The 20,835-nt window shown below is 38.3% G+C and overlaps 2 protein-coding genes across 8 annotated transcripts in view; one reads left to right on the top strand and one right to left on the bottom strand.

Moving 5' to 3' along the window:
- Positions 1 to 3,254: 3,254 nt before the first annotated feature.
- Positions 3,255 to 18,929, bottom strand: TFB2M (transcription factor B2, mitochondrial). Of its 5 annotated transcripts, XM_060088374.1 has the most exons (9): positions 18,800 to 18,929; positions 18,484 to 18,596; positions 17,702 to 17,790; positions 14,305 to 14,458; positions 13,824 to 13,972; positions 11,404 to 11,493; positions 8,619 to 8,681; positions 5,342 to 5,493; positions 3,255 to 3,661 (listed from the first exon to the last, which is right to left on the bottom strand). In XM_060088374.1, the coding sequence occupies exons 1-9, from the start codon at positions 18,844 to 18,846 to the stop codon at positions 3,484 to 3,486; spliced, it is 1,035 nt and encodes a 344-aa protein (XP_059944357.1). In that variant the 5' UTR covers positions 18,847 to 18,929; the 3' UTR covers positions 3,255 to 3,483. The 5 variants fall into 5 exon arrangements, with proteins under 5 accessions (XP_059944357.1, XP_059944355.1, XP_059944356.1 ...); XM_060088372.1 differs by having other exon boundaries at positions 18,484 to 18,920; XM_060088373.1 differs by lacking the exon at positions 11,404 to 11,493 and having other exon boundaries at positions 18,484 to 18,921.
- A 293-nt stretch (positions 18,930 to 19,222) lies between these two features.
- The window catches only part of CNST (consortin, connexin sorting protein), a 123,392-nt gene continuing 121,779 nt past the window's right edge, over positions 19,223 to 20,835 (top strand). Inside the window, exon 1 of one of the 3 annotated variants that reach the window (XM_060090872.1) lies at positions 19,223 to 19,312. The gene's annotated coding sequence lies outside the window, so the exon portion shown is untranslated. Of the gene's footprint in view, positions 19,363 to 20,835 lie in introns of all 3 variants that reach the window. The other 2 variants (XM_060090874.1, XM_060090871.1) reach the window with 2 other exon arrangements.

The following is a 20,835-nucleotide window of genomic DNA, read 5'->3' as shown; positions in this document are numbered from 1 at the left end:
AAGAAGGCCACATAGTTAAATCCTTCTGTTTTGCATGTGCAAAATCAAGACCCAGGTAAATAACCTGCTAAATGCTATTCTACAATTTAGTGATACAAGAACAAATGGTATTACTCCACAAAGAACTTTTTTTTTTACCCTACTAATGTAGAGCATGCATATTTTGGTCCCAATCACTTTCTGAATTTATGCTGACTGCGTTCTTATATATTCTAGAGAAAAACTTCTATTTTCTTTTTTTTCTTTATAAATTTATTCATTTTATTTATTTATTTTTGGCTGCATTGGGTCTTTGCTGCTGCACGGGCTTTCTCCAGTTGCGGTGGGCGGGGGCCACCCTTCCGTTGTGGTGTGCAGGCTTCTCATTGCAGTGGCCCCTCTTGTTGTGGAGCACGGGCCCCAGGCACGCAGGCCTTAGTAGTTGTGGCACATGGGCTTCAGTAGTTGGGGTGTGTGGGCTCTAAAGCAGAGCGCAGGCTCAGTAGTTGTGGCGTGTGGGCCCAGCTGCTCCATGGCACGTGGGATCCTCCTGGACCAGGGCTTGAAACCGTGTCCCCTGCATTGACAGGCGGACTCCCAACCACTGCGCCACCAGGGAAGCCCCAAAACATCTATTTTCTTATCAATATTTCTTACCTACCAATATTCCAAAAACGGACATACAAAAACTTCCTAAATACCACTGAAAGGGTTTCCTGTTGTAATAACTCAAGTTCTTAGCTCTCCTAGCAATCTTTGAAACATGATCTTACCTGCACACTCTGGAGCCGGTGTGCCGCAACTAGAGAACCTGTGAGCCACAACAAAAGATCCCCACACGCTGCAAAAAAGATCTCATGTGCTGCAACAAAGATCCTGCGTGCCACAACTAAGAACCAATGCAGCCAAATAAATGTTTTTTTAAAACGAGTTGAGGACTTCCCTGGTGGCACAGTGGTTGAGAATCCGCCTGCCAGTGCAGGGGACATGGGTTCGATCCCTGGTGCGGGAAGATCACTGCAATGAGAAGCCTGCACACAACGGAGGGGTGGCCTCCACCTGCCACAACTGGAGAAAGCCCGTGCAGCAGTGAAGACCCAACGCAGGCTGAGTAGTTGCAGCCTAAAGGCTTAGTTGCCCTGCGGCATGTGGGACCTTGGTTCCCCGACCAGGGATCAAACCCACATCCCCTGCATTGGAAGCGGATTCTTAAGCACTGGACCACCAGGGAAGTCCCCATACTCGACCCTTTATCTAGGCTAAGAGCAAAATGTGCTTCTCTCGTATTTTGATCCCATTCCTTTTCTTAAGAACATCAGTTAATCCTTCTGAGCTATATCCTTCTGAGCTATGTCTTTCTCAGCTGACTTCATTCTTGTAACCTAGTAACAAGTTTAAATGTCTCATCTTAAAAAAAATAAACTAACAAATGTAGGAACCCATCTCCCAACTCTGAATTCTCTTTTTTCTTGCCCTACAGAGCTAAGGTTATTACAAATCATACACTCTCAACATCAGGGTTCTGCCCCCACCCCCTGAAAGTGGCCTGACCTACTGATTGCTAATGATATTGGCTGTAAAGTTTTAATTAACTTAATTGGCCTTTCCAGAGGCTTCAGTTCCTATTGACGCCTCTGGGTTTTTACTGTGTAACAAGACTACCTTTAATTCGAAATTCTTGGGGCACCTGAATGCTACCATGAGCAACTACCCCCACATATTAAGCTTCATTAATTACTCATATCTTTCAGTGAATACACAACTGTAAATTTTTTTAAACTCTAGTTTTTTGAATGCAGAATGAAGAGCACAGAGGTCTCTGGCTACCTATATATGAGGGAGTGGGGGAAGATAATGCATTACACCAATACTTATAACTACCACTGTCAGCTTCTACACTAAGCCCTTTTTTGTAAATGATTTACTCCTGACAAGAACCCTAATATATGCCACTATTACCCATTAGGAAATCAAGGCCTCAGAAGAATCTATGGTGAAATAAATGTTTTAGAAAGTTAATATAGCAGTAATAAACAAGATGTATTGGAAGATGAGAGAGGTAGTTAAGAAGTTCCAGGAGAAATTTAGGCCTAAGGCATACGATTGAGAAGACAGAATGACATTATAAAGATTAGGCAGATTATGTAATGGCAGGATAGGAATTACAAGAGAAAAAAGGATTCAGGGCTTCCCTGGTGGTGCAGTGGTTAAGAATCCACCTGCCAATGCAGGGGATGTGGGTTTGATCCCTGGTCAGGGAACCAAGATCCCACGTGCCGCGGGGCAACTAAGCCTTCATGCTGCAACCACTGAGCCTGTGCTCTAGAGCCCACGAGCCACAACTACTGAAGCCCACGGGCCTGGAGCCCGTGCTCCACAACAAGAGAAGCCACTGCAGTGAGAAGCCAGCAGGCCGGAACAAAGAGCAGCCCCCACTTGACGCAACTAGAGAAAGCCCGCACGCAGGAACGAAGACCCAACACAGCCAAAAAAAATAAAAAACAAACAAACAAGGATTCAGAGTTTCTACCTGGACTGAATTGTGAACCAAGGACAATAGTAGGGACGTTGGGAAGGACTGGTTTGGCTAAGTGTTATTAAAAACACAAGCCTTACAAAGAGTTACTTAGTAATAATATGCCTTAGGTATCATGAAGTGTTATAACAGCAAAGAAATCTAACAGAGGAGATTAGATGTCTCAGGTAAAATCTAGTAGCTCCTCCAAAGAGCTAAGAAAATAAATATTCTTAATTCCATTTAGGTTCATGTAAAGGTCTAACTTCAGATGAACTTTCTTGATGGAACGAAAATGCATGAGAGTTTTGAATAACACAGACTGAATTACTCACTGAAAGTACATTGACTATAACTGATGGAATTTAAAGTGAATAAGTTAGGGTCAATTTTATGTTTGAACAGATAGGCACAAAATCTTATTACTTAAAATATTTTAATTTCTAAAAAAATTTAAACCATATTAAAATTTAAATAATTTCATTGTACAGTACTTGATAATACATTTCAACAAACTGAAAAGTAAAAAAACCCACTAAATCAGTTTACTTTCTGAGTTTAATTACATACAAACTCTTCTGCTCCCCCAGGAGGATATAAAAATCGACAGTGAAAATGGAATATTTAAGTATAATGTAAGATATTTGGCCAAAAGAATTTCTAAAACTAAATTTCATCTGCTAATACCCTATAGCTACCAGTATGCTTATAGTAGATAGGAATTTAAAACAAAACAAATCCAATTTGATCAAATCCACAATTAACTGAAGTTTTCCTTTTATTCAGTTTGAATAGAATAGCAGCCATTATTTTATCCAATACAGTAATGGTATCAACGGCACAAGAAATGATCTGCCTAGCTGTGCAAAACAAGAACAGTTATCTTCTGTTGAAAGGATGTGAGCTTTTCAAACTCAGTTCTTTTTCATTTGTGCCATAATTTCCAAATAAATAAACGGCTCCAGTTAATGTCTTATCCGTCCACTTCTCTATATGATTACATCTTCCATGAAGTCATCATATAGCCACTTATAGTTATCATCTTGGGAACACTCTATGGTTTCAAAAAGGTGCTGAAAGTCTTCAGGGTACATATCTATTACTTTCACATCTTTATTTTTTTTAATTTGCTTCAATATATGCATTGCATCAATTGGACTCAATGAACTGCAAAATAAATACAAAGTAAATGTGCTTAATTCTTTATCATAACAACTGTCAGTTAATATTGATAGAGGCGGCTTCTAAGCCCAATTTGAAATGCCTAACTTATTATATATAATTAATCTTATTCAGTTTAATAGCCTGCCTATTATATATAGCTTTAACTATGTCTTTTCCTAAAGTTTCATGGCTTGCCTGTAATGAAAAGAGCTGATTTAGGCTTTAACGTGTTCTAATCAATTCTTAGGCAAAATTCTAGTTTAACATTGCCCTTAAAAATTCTTCTGCTTACCTTTCATCTTTTAATTCTCTTCGCAAAAATATTCTTAACTCCATTTAGGTTCATGTAAAAGTTTTTTTTTTTTTTTTTTTTTTTGCGATACGCGGGCCTCTCACTGTTGTGGACCCTCCCGTTGCGGAGCACAGGCTCCTGTCGCGCAGGCCCAGCAGCCATGGCTCACGGGCCCAGCCGCTCTGCGGCATGTGGGATCCTCCCGGACCGGGGCATGAACCCGTGTCCCCTGCATTGGCAGGCGGACTCTCAACCACTGCGCCACCAGGGAAGCCCCATGTAAAAGTTTAATAAGTACAAACAGCAGGAACTACTGTTTGTTTTCAGAAGAGGAAATAATTTTCACATTTTTATGTAACAATTACTGTGAATAAATTATAAAGCAGAAAACTGCCTTATTCTATTAGCCTAGCAAGGAACCACCAGTGAGCCTCTGACAATAACAAGTAAACAACTGTACTAAAATATTTTGGTAAAAATATTTCCAGTACTTTTTGACTGTGAATGGAATCTTGGGCACAGCTGTAAACATCCTTTCAAACCACAGGCTCTCCAAGGCAATTCTTAACACTTTAAACCACAGTTTATCATATGTATTCCTTAATTTCCTACACTCTTGATATTTTCATTCAAAATAGCCACTATCACAAGGTGACAAGATGAAAAACAGATGATTTTTACTGGTCTACTGCCACTTTTAACATTTATTTTTACATAAATATTCTTTAATCATCAGCTCATTCAGAGTTATACATTAAATGATGATCAAATTAATTAAAATGATTATTTATTTTGCCCATCCTCTGATAGTACTTTGAATGACTATGAGCTGATGAGTACATGGTAAAATGCGTAACTTCCAGAACTGTACACCTCAGCCTTATGTAAAAATTATATAGATACAAAGCAGGCAGTAACAGTATAATTTTTATAAGGCTTTAGGTAGAAACATAGAATTTGATTCAGAGCAGGAGGACTAGGGTGGTATAATGATCTGTGCCTACTGTGGCTAGGCAACAGAACCACTAACTACAGGCAATGATAAGAGGTGGATGGTGGGTATGCTTCCACTAATGCCGGGGCAAGCAGCCAGTTCTTCATGTAGTTAAATTAATCCTGACAAAGATAAGACAAATTGTAGGCATCCCTGGTTGTTTTCTCAAAGAAGGAAAAAAAAAATTAAGCTCAGGAGATTATGTGGAAAATATATTTTCCTCAAAGTGTGTACTGGCGAGAATGAAGTATTTTGTAGAGACAAATAGATGAGTGAAAACATGGTACCTCACTGTTAATGAAGATATAAAAAATATTTTTAAAAAAGCTCTAACATGAAAGTACAATTTGCACATTAAGTTGCTACTTTTATATTTGCTTTTATTTTTCTTACTTACTGTAAATGGTCTATTAGCTTGGCACTGCGTTTCATAAAACACTGCCTTAACATGTGAAAAAACACATCATAGTTAAAAGGTGTTAAGGTTCCTGTAAATAAATTTCTATGAGGAGTCAGTTGAATAAAACACAGGTTTTGTTCTAATGATTCCTGCAGAGAAAGGAAAATAAAATGTGTTAGTCATAAAATATTGCCAGTGCAAGACACTGTTCACTTATGCATTCAAGCTACCTTTTGGAAGAGGCAATCACAATACACCCTGCGTGTCCCTATAGGTTCTTTTTGGATGTGACAAGAATGCAAGGCCCCAACTGCTCTTAACCTGGGCCATTCCTCAGGGTTCTTTGCAGTGAGTCACCTTGGGGGATGAGATAATGTCTCTCTATAGACTGACATTAATGTTTGCTAAAGAGAGGTGGATTCCTCCGGCTCTATGTTCCTCAGCTGCAGTGCAAACCCACTGCATGCACACCACCCAACTGTGCAATATCACATTATTCCGCAGGACACAGGAGTCTGTGTCTTTGCCCAGCACCCATGAAACAGTAACAGCTTATTAACCTGTAGCAGGGAAAAATGAAATCCTAAACATGACACTAACATATGCTGAGTCTCTTCTGTATTTGAGGCATAACACCAAATCCTAAGCATAAAAAAAATTATTGCGGGGCTTCCCTGGTGGCGCAGTGGTTGAGAGTCCGCCTGCCGATGCAGAGGACATGGGTTTAAGCCCCGGCCCGGGAAGATCCCACATGCCGCGGAGTGGCTAGGCCCGTGAGCCATGGCTGCTGAGCCTGCACGTCCGGAGCCTGTGCTCCGCAACGGGAGAGGCCACAGCAGTGAGAGGCCCACGTACCGCAAAAAAAAATTATTGCCTTATAAATTTTAATTGGATTTTAAAAAATATAGGGTTAGCAAACTATGATACATGGCCTGCCTGTTTCTGTATAATATGGAGCTCAGAAGAGTTTTTACATTTATAAAGGATTCTTAAAAAAACAAACAACAACAAACCCACAAAAAATATGGGACCTGCAAAGCATAAAATATTTACTCTCTGGCCCTTTACACAAAAAGTTTGCCAACCTGCTTTAGTATATAGCATTATACAGATTAAAATAAAAACTGTATGTGACTTGATGTAACAGTAAGATGTTTTTTCCTCTAAAATTATTCCTCAGAACAGAGGGAGCCTTATGTTTGAGTTCTTAGGAAATCTCACATATTAGCTAGTAACCCCTTATTTACTTTATAATAAATACCTATGTATATACATATTTAAACATAAATACTGTTTGTGGAAGACATGTTGGCCAAAAAAAATTTCAATCAATTCTGGTTTCTAGTTTTGAATTCCTGTAGCTGAAGAAATTAGTAAAAAAGGAAGGCAATAAAATTTTAACATATTTAGCAATTATCAATTAGGGAGGGGAATAACCTCACAATTGATAGCATTATATGTTGTTGTTAACAAGTCTTTTGAAGGTGACTTTATTTTTTATTTATTTTTTAAAATATATTTATTTACAATAGTTGTGGCTCACGGGCTCTAGAGCGCAGGCTCAGTAGTTGTGGCACACAGGCTTAGTTGCTCTGTAGCATGTGGGATCTTCCTGAACCAGGGCTCGAACCCCTGTCCCCTGAACTGGCAGGCAGATTCTTATCCACTGTGCCACCAGGGAAGTCCCTTGAAGGTGACTTCAAACAGCATTTTGTAAATAGATTTGGAGTTACAGATATAGGTTTACTTGATAAGTACGGAAAAAACAACTTTCCTGATGTTCAATAAATGGTTATATGTAGCTTAGGAAAAAAGTTCCAGTGACAGCACAAAAACATGGCTTCAAAAAAGTATAAGCCTCAAACCACTTGGATGGAAATGAACATCATGTGCTTTAAAAAACTGTTAAATATCTAAAAGCGCTTTTGTAACAATTATGAACACACCGACAACAGACATGAAATATCTGAAAAAATTTTCTCATAAAACGTAACATTTGGTTATTTCATTTTCATCCCTAAAAGTTTATGCATTTATGTCGGCCAAAAAAATGTTTTACCTTTTGACACTGTCATTGAGAAAATGGGAAAGTGTCCTATATGCAGGGTTATTAATTTCAGGGTCATTTGGATAAATTCCTACTGGTATCAAGCCAAAATGTATTACCCCTATTCTGTTTTGTAAGGCTACATAAATTACGTTTATGGATAGTGAAACACAACTAAAATCACAATGATCACTGATTATTCTAAAATCAGAATATTTCTAAATTGATAATTTTCCTTTTTTCCTTTAGCGGCAAGAGTGAGAAAAAAACCAAAGTAGTAAGCAATGGGAAAGTCAGACTGAACTAATATGCTGAGATTAGGGAATCATTAGTATTTAATTCTGAAGTGGAACTTCTGAATTGAGTCCGAAAATTGTTTTTAAAACTTCAGCTACTTTATTACAACTTCACTATAAGTAGCCCTATATAATCTAAATGGAGGATCACTCTATAACATAATCACTTTGGTTCTTTATGAAGGGAAAAAATAAACAAAAATTAAAGCCCAACCCCTAGGGTAAGAAACAAGATGTACCTGTTAGTGAAATAAACCACTATAAGTAGTAATATTACATATCTGATTAATAAGGTATAAAATCTTATTTTCAGTTTATCAAATTAGATGAATAATCATTTTAATATTCATGTCTTTTCCAAATTTGAGAGGTATCTTCATTTCAAAAGTTAAAAATAGAAGTCAGGGGCTTCCCTGGTGGTGCAGTGGTTAAGAATACACCTGCCAATACAGGGGACATGGGTTCGAGCCCTGGTCCAGGAAGATCCCACATGCCACAACTAAGCCCGTGCACCACAACTGCTGAAGCCTGTGTGCCTAGAGCCTGTGCTCCGCAACAAGAGAAGCCACCGCAACGAGAAGCCCGCGCACGGCAACAAAGAGTAGCCCCCGCTTACCACAACTAGAGAAAGCCCGCATGCAGCAATGAAGACCCAACGCAGCCAAAAATAAATAAATAAATTTATATATATAAAAGAAGTCAGAATCTGTGTTTAAGCCTATTACTCTGCTAGCATTCATTGTATAAACAGCTGAAAAATTTAACTCCCTTCCAAAATAATTTGAATATATTAAAATCAATAAGGTACGTTTAAAAATTTTTCTAGATATTCTAAAATTAAAAATTTAAATACAGAATACTAGATAATGTAAAAGAAAACAAAGACTGTTACATTAGAGGAAAAAGGGGAAAGGTATTCATTCATTCTTACCCTATGCTTTTGCTTTGCCAGCTGCCCATTTGTGGTATATGTGCCAAATGATAAGCAAGACTCCTTGAGTGAAGATAAAAAGAAAACATTTCTTTCAGTTCTCTTTGTGCAAAGTGCCCCACATTATTACTACCTTTAAAATTGTCTTGCCTAAACAACATAATGAATTAAAGCCAAGTCTCCAGTCTAACTGAATGTAAGAAAAACAACGTGTGACAGTTAAATCATATACATTTCTCTTCTCTCTCATTTTTTTTAGATAAAGAAAAGGGGAGTCAAAGGTCTAGCCAAATACTGCTAACTCTATTACTTGCTTAGATAAAAGAGAGTTGCCCTTAATATAATTATGCAAATACATTCTAAAGTTATTTTTAGTAGCCAGCATATTACAGTCACAATCAGTTTAGGGGCTATCAGATCAATTATGGGGATGTTTTTGCCCTACCTTAGTGGAAAAACCACTGATATGAATATGCTGGGACATGTAGGGAGACAGACAAAGAAACTTGTGTCAATTTTTAAAAGGATCATTACTTCCTTGTAGCTAACTTTTGTACATACAATTTTGTACGTGAAGCAATTTTAAAAGATGACCCAACTGAAAAATTATTGTGTGTGTGTGTATATATATATATATATATATACACACACACACACACATTAAATTCCAAAATAACAGCATTTGACACAGACTGAAAAGACTAAAACTTATAATATTGGATGTAAGGTCAGAAACGATAATTTGTACTAATTGCAGTGGCAACTGACGTAGAGTGAAAAATGCAATTGTTGCTCATCTGTGAAACTCCCAGCAGTTCCAGGAATGTCACTAGGTGGAGGAAGGCAAAGCAGCAGCAACAGCGGGCACTGCAGCTTCCCCCCACACTTGGTCTATCCACAGCAGTTTAGGGCACTGCAGTGGGCACAGAGAAGACCTCACTCCCATCTACCAAACCCACAGGAGAGGAAGACCTGTAAGACCTTGGGAATTGAATTCAACAACGGACCATCCAGTAGTAGATATGTAATGGACAAATGTTAAAAATGCTGGGCCCAGAAAGACCTCTCCTTTCTGGAGGTTAATAAATGGCAAAACTCAACATAGGGCTTTTGAAAACAAACACTGCAGAAAAAGAAAACTATCCTGAAAGCTGAAGTCCTCAGAGGGCCTTCTATAAAGAAACTAGCCAAAAGCCAGGAAGAAAGAAGCCTGTGCTCCACAATGGGAGCGGCCACAACAGTGAGAGACCCGCGTACCACAAAAAAAAAGAAAGGATTTTAGGGAAACCAAGAACTACAGTACCAAGATTACAATATGTAGTACAGGCAGAAAGCAGGGTCAGTGCCATGAAGGATAAATGTGAAAAAGATTTCTGGGAATACAGAAAAAGGATGAGAGTAAGACAGATCTGAAAGACAAGGAACAGAGAGAGCCAACCTAAGAACCTGATACGTTCTGGAGGAAAAAAACCAGAATCGGAACAAAAGCTAAAATCAAATGAGATAACGTTCTAACAACTAAGTATGCACTGAAGGTCTTAATGTGTTCCTGGACAAAAGCAAAAAAGAGACTACATAGAGAAACACTCTTTTAAAATTAAACCAATACATCCTTGGAAGAACAAGTGCTCATAAAATATACAAACATAGGGCTTCCCTGGTGGCACAGTGGTTGAGAGTCCGCCTGCCGATGCAGGGGACACGGGTTCGTGCCCCAGTCTGGGAAGATCCCACATGCCGCGGAGCGGCTGGGCCCGTAAGCCATGGCCGCTGGGCCTGCGTGTCCGGAGCCTGTGCTCCGCAGCGGGAGAGGCCACAACAGTGAGAGGCCCACGTACAGCAAAAAACAAACAAACAAACATATTCCTTATAAAAACAATTATATATATACTCTAGTCTACTAAAATAAAAAAAAAGAGAATGGGTAAATTATGGTATGAAAGAAATGGTATTTATTTTTTTTTTCTTATGCTTTTAGGCCTCTATTAAAAATGGCAGCCACACACACACACACAAAATGGTAGACACCAGTCACGTGTGGCTACTGAACATGTGAAATGTGTCCAGTCTGAATTGGTTTTAAGTGTAAAATATATGATGGATTTTTAGTACACAAAAAAGAATGTAAATTATGTAGTAACTAATTTAAAAATATTACACACTGAAATAACGTTTTGAATTGAGAAGATTCAATAAAACATAACATTAAAATTAATTTCACCTGTTTCTTTTTTACTTTTCATAACCTGGCTACTAAAAAAAATGTAGAACTACATATGTGGCTTGTATTGTCTTCCTATTAGACAACTCTGATCTTGCCTAAGGAAATAAACTAAAAAGGGGAATGCTCTATAATGAGGTATTAAATAGTCATTAAAATTTAAGAAAAATGTTTAGATAGAAGGGAAAAAAATCTTATAATTAACTATTAGCTACTAAATGAAAAAATAATATAATCTCCTCTACACAAAAAAGAAAAAAAAAACAGGAAATGTAAGACTAAAATTATGCCACAAATATCAATAGTGACCTCTGGGTGGTGGAACTGTAGTGATGATTTTTTAAATTCTTTTCTTTCTTTAACATGTCTCACATTTTTATAATGAGAATATATTAGTTTTATAATGAGAGAAGTATATAAATATTTGTGACAGAAAAACATCAGTACAGTGCTCTATTATCTTAAACACTTGGGAAAAATAATAAAATTAATCTGGTCACAGAAATACAGCCTCTTTGAAAAACCATGAAGTTCTTTGTTGAAATTTAGAAGGATTTTACTCACTGTATGCAGGAGCTTAATCCCACAAGCTATTTGACAGAGCACACTTAATGCTTGATACAAGCCTGGATTTTGGGGATTTGCCATTATTTTCTAGTAAAAGGAAAATAGAAGTTACATGTTATACATAGCTATAGCTAATCAGTCAAAATCATATGTCAGATCTTAATACCTTAATGATATCTAGAAATGAAAGAAAATTAGAATTAAATGCAGAATCTTAACCATTTCAAAGAAGAGAAAGTCTTCTTAAACTTTCATATTGAAATATATCATCATGTACACTTCAAATATAATGTATTTGAGACTGATTTCCTTTAACCATATCACCTATCAGGGCAAATTCTCATTAAACAAAAAATGACACCGAAGTGTATCATTACTGTGGTAAAGGGTAAGTGTGATAGAAACGTGCATTAGCTGGGCTATTAAATTTTGAGTTAAGAATTACTTAGGCTGACACTTGAGGATCAGAGGTACCTCACTGAATGAAAGGGCACTACAGAGAGAGAAAACCAAATGTGAAAAGGTCCATGGTAAAAAAAACATTAGAAGATTCTACTAGTAGCAAGATGAAACCTGACGAAGCATTTCCTATTTCTCTTCCTTTCACTCCTTCATGTATGCACACAGCCTCAAGGTTCTGAGTCCCCTACTCTCTTCCAGGGACAGTCACTATTTACTTACTATTTGGATCTTAGTAGGTAAGCAAATCATCCTTTCATCTCTTGCTTTCATCTCCCACTGCCCCCCCATCTCAGCCCATAGTTCTCTTATATACAAATAAGCATATCCAGTTATCTTGGATTATAAGATTAATAACATGAAGCATTCTGGGCAGCAAAGAAACATAACTCTTAAGGACTTCAGGAAGCCCTTTGATTTCAAAGAATAAAAAGTCTAAAACCCTATGTTCACTACAGCATTGTTCACAACAGCCGAGAAAGGTATATAACCTCAGTGTCCACTGGTAGATGAATGGATAAAGAAGATGTATATGTTTTACATATACATATATACACACACATATAACTCAGCCATGAAAATGAATGAAACCTTGCCATTTTTGCAACATGGATAGATCTAGAGAGTATTATGCTATGTGAAATAAGCCAGACAAAGGAAGATAAATACTATATGATTTCACTTATATGTGGAATCTAAAAAATAAAACAAATGAACAAACATAAAAACAGAAAAAGAGTCACAGATAGAGACGACAGAAGGCTGCTAGAGATGAGGGGGTGGGGGAATAAGTGAAACAGATGACAGAGATTATGAGGCACACTCTTCCAGTTACAAAATAAATGAATCAGGGGGATGAAATGTACAGTGTGGGAAATATAGTCAATAATAATATAATATCTTTGTATGATGATAGATGGTAATATATAGACATCTGCCATCATTTTGTAATATATAGACATATCAAATCACCATGTTGTATAGCAGGAACTAACACAATGTTTAGGTCAATTATATTTCAAAAAACAAACTCATAGAAAAAAATCACATTTGTGGTTACCAGAGGCAGGGGTGGAGGGGAGAGGGAATAGAATGAATGTGGTCAAAAGGTACAAACATCCAGTTATGTAGTGTACAACTACATAATTAACACTGTGGTATGTTACATATGAAAGTCGTTAGAGAGTAAATCCTAAGAGTTCTCATCACAAGGAGAAATATTTTTTAATTTTGTATCTATGAGATGATGGATGTTCACCACACTTATTATGGCAATCATTTCATGATGTACATAAGTCAAAACATTGTACTATATAACTTAAACTTATACAGTGCAACATGTCAATTATATCCACTGCCGGAAATGGATAAACAAAAGGTGGTGGGGTGGTGTCTAATTATATAATGGAATATTATTCAGCCTTAACAAGGAATGACATTCTGACACATGCTACAACTTGGATGAACCCTAAAGACAGTATGCTAAGTGAAATAAGCCAGACACAAAGTGGAATACTGTATGATTCCATTTACATGAGGTACATAAAATAGTCAAATTCATAGAAACAGAAAATAAAACAGTGGTTACCAGGGGCACAGGGCAGGGGGGGAGATGGGGAATTAATGTTTAATGGGTACAGAGTTTCAGTATGGAATGATGAAAAAGTTCTGAGAAGAGATGGATGGTAATAATAGTTGTACCACAATGTGAATGTACTTAATGCCACTGAACTGTACACTTGAAATAGTTAAAATGATAAAATTTATGTTATATACATTTTATCACACAAAAAACCTTTTAAAAAATAATACCTAAAGAATGTTCTATAGAAATTTAAAAACAACCTTAGTACTCTCAAATGTCATGAGCCCAAATTAAAATCACACAGATTAAGACTACTTTGAGAAAAATCGCAGAACATTTAAAACAAAAAATTAGGTACTTGTTAATAACCTACCCGGCATTCCTTTTCAGTAATAAACAAATTTAGTTCTACTCGTCCATATTTATATACAGAAGTACAGGAATATAGGTCATGTAAAAGTTTCCAAAGTGCACTTCTCTCATTTTTAGGTGGTAAGATCCCAATTGCTTTTAAAGGGGTACCTGTTAAGAATACAAGCAAAAATATTTAAATAAATTCTTAACACTTTTTTCCTATGACCATATTTTACTGAGTCAAATTAGGTTAACAAACTATATTACTTTAAGGTTATTTCGATCAAAACTAAGCCTTAGCATCTTTCCTTGATCTGGAACTTGGCTTCCACAAAACTGCTGATTGTATCTAGGTGAGGGAAAAGCCATATTCAACTTAAGAGCAACCACCCATAAACTGTGTAATATAAACATTTACACAAATCTCAACAAACCTGGTGTACTGCTAGAGAAAGCTGACAAATTGTAAGGTACTTGCTTTACTGAATGACAAAAATCACCTTTTGACCAAGGCTGTGCTTCTATTCCCAAATACTGAAAAAGCATATCTGAAGTCATAATGGGAGGTGTTGGTATTCCACGACTTCTAGGATCCAGTTTAAAGAAGTCACAGTAGACCACTTCTAGTCTTCCATTCACCTTTTTTCCTAAAGACTAAAGAGAGACAGAGAGAACATGTTTAGAAATTTCAGTGTTAGGCAGACCTTGTAACAATTCCAAGATCTACTTCAAAAAGTAGTTCTTATAAAAAATATTGCTATCTCAATAAAGAGGCAAAGAAAACATTACTAACATACCCTAAAATGTAACAGTTAATAAAAATCAATTAACGTCTGAAAAGTGAATACAATATTACCAAGAAAAAGCCCCCAAAATAGAAACCTTCAACAAATTATTACATATTCTTTTACTTTCTTTACTTTATCTAAATGGCTTCTGTTATTCAGAGCTGTGATTCATCTGCTAGTCATGGGAAGATGTTTTAACAGAAAATAACAAAAAAAATATTAAAGTGAAAGGCAGATAGATTCAAGAGAGCATTCCTTTTTTCCAGAACAGTTTAGTTAGTCCTTCACCAAATGAACTTAGCTCACTCTGTAGTTAGTTTAGTTAGTCCTTCACCAAATGAACTTGTAGCTCACTGTGTAGGTCACTCTCCATTTCCCTCTTAATTGTTCATTTACTTTTCTTAAAGACAGAGCCAACTATAGAACGAAAGCTCCCTGCACACTAGAAGATGTCCAATATACCTCAATCTTTTTACTGCCCTGATGTGCTCACCTGGCAGTAGTGCTGGAGAACTTACTAGTGAGAGGAAGTGTTAGCTATAGACCCTACAAACTTAATTTGAAGTTACAAAAAATCAAATAGAAAAGAGCAATGTTTTGATGTGCACACTGAGGTTTTCATGCACAGAAAATTCTACTGGTATTTATCAAGGCTTCAGTGAATTTGCAATTTAAAGTTATGAGTTAAAAAACCTAAGTTTTCTTAACCGTTTGAATTCAACCTATAAATATGGTTCTATTCCTAAATTTACTAAATTTTAATGATTACTTTCAAGGGGACCCTTGAAAAAAACTAGTGAAAGGAACAGACTGGAGGTAGAAACCATATATTTTTGGTTATGCTAATTTTGAGATGCCTATTAGGTTATTAAAGTGGAGATGCAAGTAGGAAGTTATAGACCTGAATACTGAAGTCCAGGGTGAAGACATAAATGTGCTGAAATAAGACACAGTTTACCACAAAAGCTGATGTCTCTTCATCTGAACACATACAGATATTTCTGCAGCAACAGTCTTCACAATTCAAATGAGATATATCACGATTTATTATTATTTTGTTTTTTTTAAAGATATTTTATCTTTTTTTAAAAATTGAAGTACAGTTGATTACAATATTGTGATGATTCATTATTACAGAACACAATTGGCAACATGTGTATCTCTAGCACATCCAGATAGGAAAACAAACTGTTCCTGCTTGAAACACTGTTAATGTGAAGTCCCAGGAATTTTATCAGGGAAATGGAGTAGGGGAGAGAGGGATTTTTTAAAAATAATTAACTAATTAATTAATTAATTTTTGGCTGTGTTGGGTCTTCATTGCTACGCGCGGGCTTTCCCTAGTTGCAGCGAGCAGGGGCTACTCTTCGTTGTGGTGTGCAGGCTTCTCATTGCGGTGGCTTCTCTTGTTGCAGAGCATGGGCTCTAGGCACGTGGGCTCAGTAGTTGTGGCTCACAGGCTCTAGAGTGCAGGCTCATCCATTGTGGCGCATGGGCTTAGTTGCTCCACGGCGTAGGGATCTTCCTGGACTAGGGATCGAATGTGTGTCCCCTGCACTGGCAGGTGGATTCTCATCCACTGCACCACCAAGGAAGTCCATGAGATTTTAAATTTAGATAAAAATCCAGAGTCAAGCATTATCCTTGAAAATAATTTTAGTTCTTAGGAGCAAAATTGTGAGCCTTTGGGTGGCTAGAAGCACTGTCTGCTGAGAGCACCACTTCAAGGTCCTGATTCTGGGCTGCAAAGGTTCTATATAAATGAATACTTCTCTTTTATTCTTGCAAATATACATGAATTCACACAAAACTTCCAATGGCTTTTCACTTTACAATGAGTGAAAGAACGTGTACTAATGGCTGAGCTCAAGTTAGTGTTTGGGGGGGAGGGGGGAATAGGGAGTTAGACGCTTAAATTTTGTGCTTACATTAACAGCTTCAGAAACATTTTATGACTGATATTCCTGTAAGAAATACTGTGAGGAATTCTCTAGTCCCTACTCACTCTATTTCATTGATTCAACTGTTTTTAAATTGAGACTACTGTTATCTTGATCTTATAGAAAAGCAACCATTGTGTTACAGGATAACAAACTGTAAACAGAAGGACATTTTAATACCACCTTAATTATTTTGTGAACATGTAGATTAATCTTCAAAAGTACCCCCCCTTTAAAGACCAAGATAAGAGCTATCTTGTTTTTAATTTCAGGGTTGAAATTACAGATGGCTATGTTTACTAAATCACATTTCATGATCTTGAATCTTTGAATAATTTTATGGGTTCTTTTTCTCTTCATGTTTTTGGAATTCCAGCAGATTTAACATCAATTAAATAATCTGAATTCAAAAACCTTGAATTTTTTCAGTTGTAGAAAAACAACAATCTAATGTGACAGTTATATTTTAAAAAGCAGGATTTTGTATACATTTTCATCATTTTTTGTTGTCATCTTGCACTTCCAGATAACACTATTTTACATGGTTTCAGGAAGTTGGCACAGAGAAATATAAGTTTCCTGAATTGAATCAAAAGATTTATAAAGGAGGGAAGGAGAGAAAGAGAACAAAAAAGAGGCTGGCAATGATGCAAGGAGTTTCCACTTTACTGTTATGTGAACTTGTCAGCTATACATTAAGCCAAACTCACTAAAAAATCCATTTGGATAATGCCTTTACTCCATGCAATTTATTCTGAATACACCAAACTTTTCTTGCCTCTGAAACTCTAAGTCCAGAGTTAACACAGTCCCATTAACCTAATCTTAGCATTCCAATTAGATTCTAAGCTCACTTATCCCCTTCTAAGAAAGAAGAGGCACAGCATAGCCTGTTAGTATGAGGAAACAAGCCTAGAGATACCAGTTATACATTTTGTTCAGTCACCCATCTGTAGCAGAGCTAGAACCAGAAAAAAAGTCTCTGAATCCATCTTTCAGTCATTCAACAATCACTGATACTTACTGTGTTCTAGTCACTGGGCTAACAAGATACGGCATAGCCCCTAAAAGTGATTGTTTAAAAATAAACTGTGTGCTTAATTTTACTTCCCTAAACCACTCAAAGGTAGCTGATTGAAAATAAATTATTTTTAGTAACAAAAATATACCTTCAATTGTGGAATAAAAGTCTTGTCACTTTCAAGGGCAATCACTTTGGCACCACTTTCAAGCAATGCTCGCGTCAGGATTCCAGGACCTAGTGTATTAACAGAACGAAAAGTTTATTTGCAAAAGAAACAACATAATCTTTTTCAATATTAAAGAAATTAGATGTTTTACCTGTATGATATAATTTTAATTCTCACAACATTCCCAAAGTGGATATTACACTCCTGATTTACATATAAGGAAACTGTGGATTAGATACAGTCTTGACGCCACCATCACAACTGGAACGTGGTGCTGCCTGGCTTTGAATCCATTCCGTCAAAGACTGCAAAACCTGCGCTCTTTACAATGTTTCACTACCTCTCAAGAAAAAACAAACAAACAAACAAAAAAGTTGCCTCTAGCTTACCACTTACTCATAGACTCTCTGGATACTTTTATCATCAAAGATATTGCCAAACCTGAACAGAACTGACTCCCCATGATAGGAAATGGTGCTTAAAAAATTATTTTTCAAGAAGTCTATAAATCTTGTGTTCCCGGCATCCTGCTGCTGTCTATAGAAGATGCACGAAAGGTTAGGATAAAAGTTCTTTTGGGAAGATGGTGAAATCTAAGAGCATGTTTTATCAAAGTATTTTGTAAAGTGCAAACTGCTACAGTAATACCTTGTGGAGTGATGATTAACACAGGCCATATAAGGTGCTTAAAGGAAGAGGCCATGTTTTACACAGTCTGCAGAAGTGAACATTCAAGAAAATGAAGTCCACGAGGGTCTCACCTGGATTGCACTCCAGGAATAGCTGGCAAGATTTTCGTTTTCCCCGTAGGATCCGCACCAAGGTCTCAGCCACTCTCGGGCTGGTTATGTACCGCTTGGTCTCTGAGCGGCATCTGTGAACACGCGAGGACGATTTTCCGAATCCCACACTGGGCATCAGGTGCGGGTAGTAGTCAGACAAGCCACGGCGGTTCCCCGCCGGGACGTCCATCAGCCTCACCGCTCCCGACTTCAAAATGCAAAAGCGCCCAGTGCGGGTGAAGGCTGACAGCGTCAGCCGCGAGGGAAGTCCCACCCCTGGGACCCACATTCTCACCCTCTAAGGCTTGTCCCAGTGGTCGTCACATCGTCGACGAACTCCATACAGGGAAGCCCACGTGCTACATCTCCCTGCCCCGGGTCTAGGCCGGCGGAAGTAAACACTCCAAACCTTGCGTGCGAACGACCTCTCCAGCTTGCCTTTGCCGTCACTTCCGTTTCCGTACCGGCGCAGACGCCCGAGGACTGTGAGTGGACGGCCGAGGAGAGAGACGGACCATCCAGGCGGTGTCTGAACTCGAACTCTATGGTCATCAGTCCTCTGCGCGTCCTCTCTAGCCATCCGCACTCTATGCTCCGCGGTGGCGGGCCGCCGGCCACCAGCCAGCCAGCCTGCCGGGAGGGGTACGCAGAGGGAGGCGGGGCGGGAAGGCGGGAGGAGTCTCCACCACTCGAGCGGCGGGAGACCCGAGCAAGCTCTGTGACAGCTGGTCGGCCGCCATGTCAGCAAGCGGGGCTGGAAGCGGATCCGGCGCCCGGCGGTAGCCCTCCTTTCGTCTCCGGTTCCCAGGTGAGGAGAGGAAGAGCGGGTTGCAGCTGGCTGGCCGGCTCGCGTCTAGGGTAAATCCTCTGCGAACCCCCTCGCTGCTCCCCCGGCGCTGTCTTCCTCTGGCAGCGCCGCCTCTGCCCTCTCGGTGTGGTGGAGCCCTGTTCCCTCACCTCCTCCCTTTCTGCGCTCTCCTGTTTCCCTCTCTTCTGTCGCCGCCGTGGCCTCTTCCTGCGCAGCGCGCCCATTTCTCCCTCCCTAGGGCACTCGCGCCAGGAGTCGTCCCTCGCCCGGCTCCCCGCGAAGCCTGCGGCTTCCACGGCGCCTCTGATCCTTTTTGTCCTGTTGCCCACAGCCGTGTCTGTCCACCCCTGTGGGTGGTTTTATTTTCCTTCATACCAGTTTTCTTCCCCTCACCACTTAGGTTGTCAGGAAGCACCTAATGTCTCCCTTCCGTTCCTGCCTCTGGGCCAATATTTATCTGAGTTTTTATTTTTATTTGCGCGTTTATAAGATTTAAAGTTAAGATTAAAAAAATAAGATTGAAAAGTTTAAAATTCCTTCCTGAGCTTGAAAACATTAAGGTCTTAGGATGCTTATTTTGTTGCCTTTGTAAACTTAGTCAAACACATTGTACTGTGGAATACAATTTAAAAGACCGATTCCAAAGACTCTAAAAATAGGATGCTCTAATGGAAATTTTGGCAGTCTTTTTACCTATTGGACAGTGACAGAAGAATCAATTCTTTGAGAGCGATTTCAGTATTTAAGGATTATACTCAGAAAGAGCTTTACCCATCACCCTTTCCACCAAGGCAGGAAACTGCAGCCATTCAACTTCCTATTTTAAAATATGTACAGTCCTTTCAGCGTACCTTACTGGGAGCGTAATTGAGCTTGGCATTTTAAAAGCGCAAGGAAAAGGTTCCTAAGGAATGTATCGCCTAGCAAATAGAAGTCTGAAGATTTATTCGGCTGGTGAATATCAAATGGATAAAGAATTGATGGCCAAGTATGGCCTTTTTCGGGTTGTAAATTTGTTAGGACACCGTAGAAAGTGTCTTTTCAACTGTTGTGGAAGCCCTGGGAGCCCTTTGGTCTTAATTTTTTTTAATTCTTTTTTTAATAGTTTCCCCATTGACAACTCTAGAAGTTATTCTTGCATCCTCTGAACGCCTGAGAGAGCTCCACACCCCCGATCCTTTTACTGAGCTGTCTCCCCATCTCTCCTTATAAAAATATTTCTGTACATTCAGAAATACACTGGATTTTTTTCCCCAAGAGCCCTTGAGGCCTAAATATTTTAAAAATCAAAGCAGAAAGATCTATTACGGTAGAGGAAGAAATGGTTCACTCATAGAACTGTGTTGCTGAATTTCTCACGTTTAAAATATACTTTAAAAAATTGTGGTAAAAAATACCTACCTTAAAATATGCTTTCTTATTTTATATTTGCGGACCAAAGATAACCTACTCAACCCTAGAGAAATTAATGTCGTTTTTAATTTTGCTTTTGAGTGGTGTTATATTCTTTTGATTTTGGAAAA

This window comes from Mesoplodon densirostris, chromosome 2, assembly GCF_025265405.1.
Source record: "Mesoplodon densirostris isolate mMesDen1 chromosome 2, mMesDen1 primary haplotype, whole genome shotgun sequence".
Lineage (NCBI taxonomy): Eukaryota > Metazoa > Chordata > Mammalia > Artiodactyla > Ziphiidae > Mesoplodon > Mesoplodon densirostris.
The sequence above is the reverse complement of the archived record's forward strand: the minus strand, read 5'-3'. Positions and strand labels throughout refer to the sequence as shown.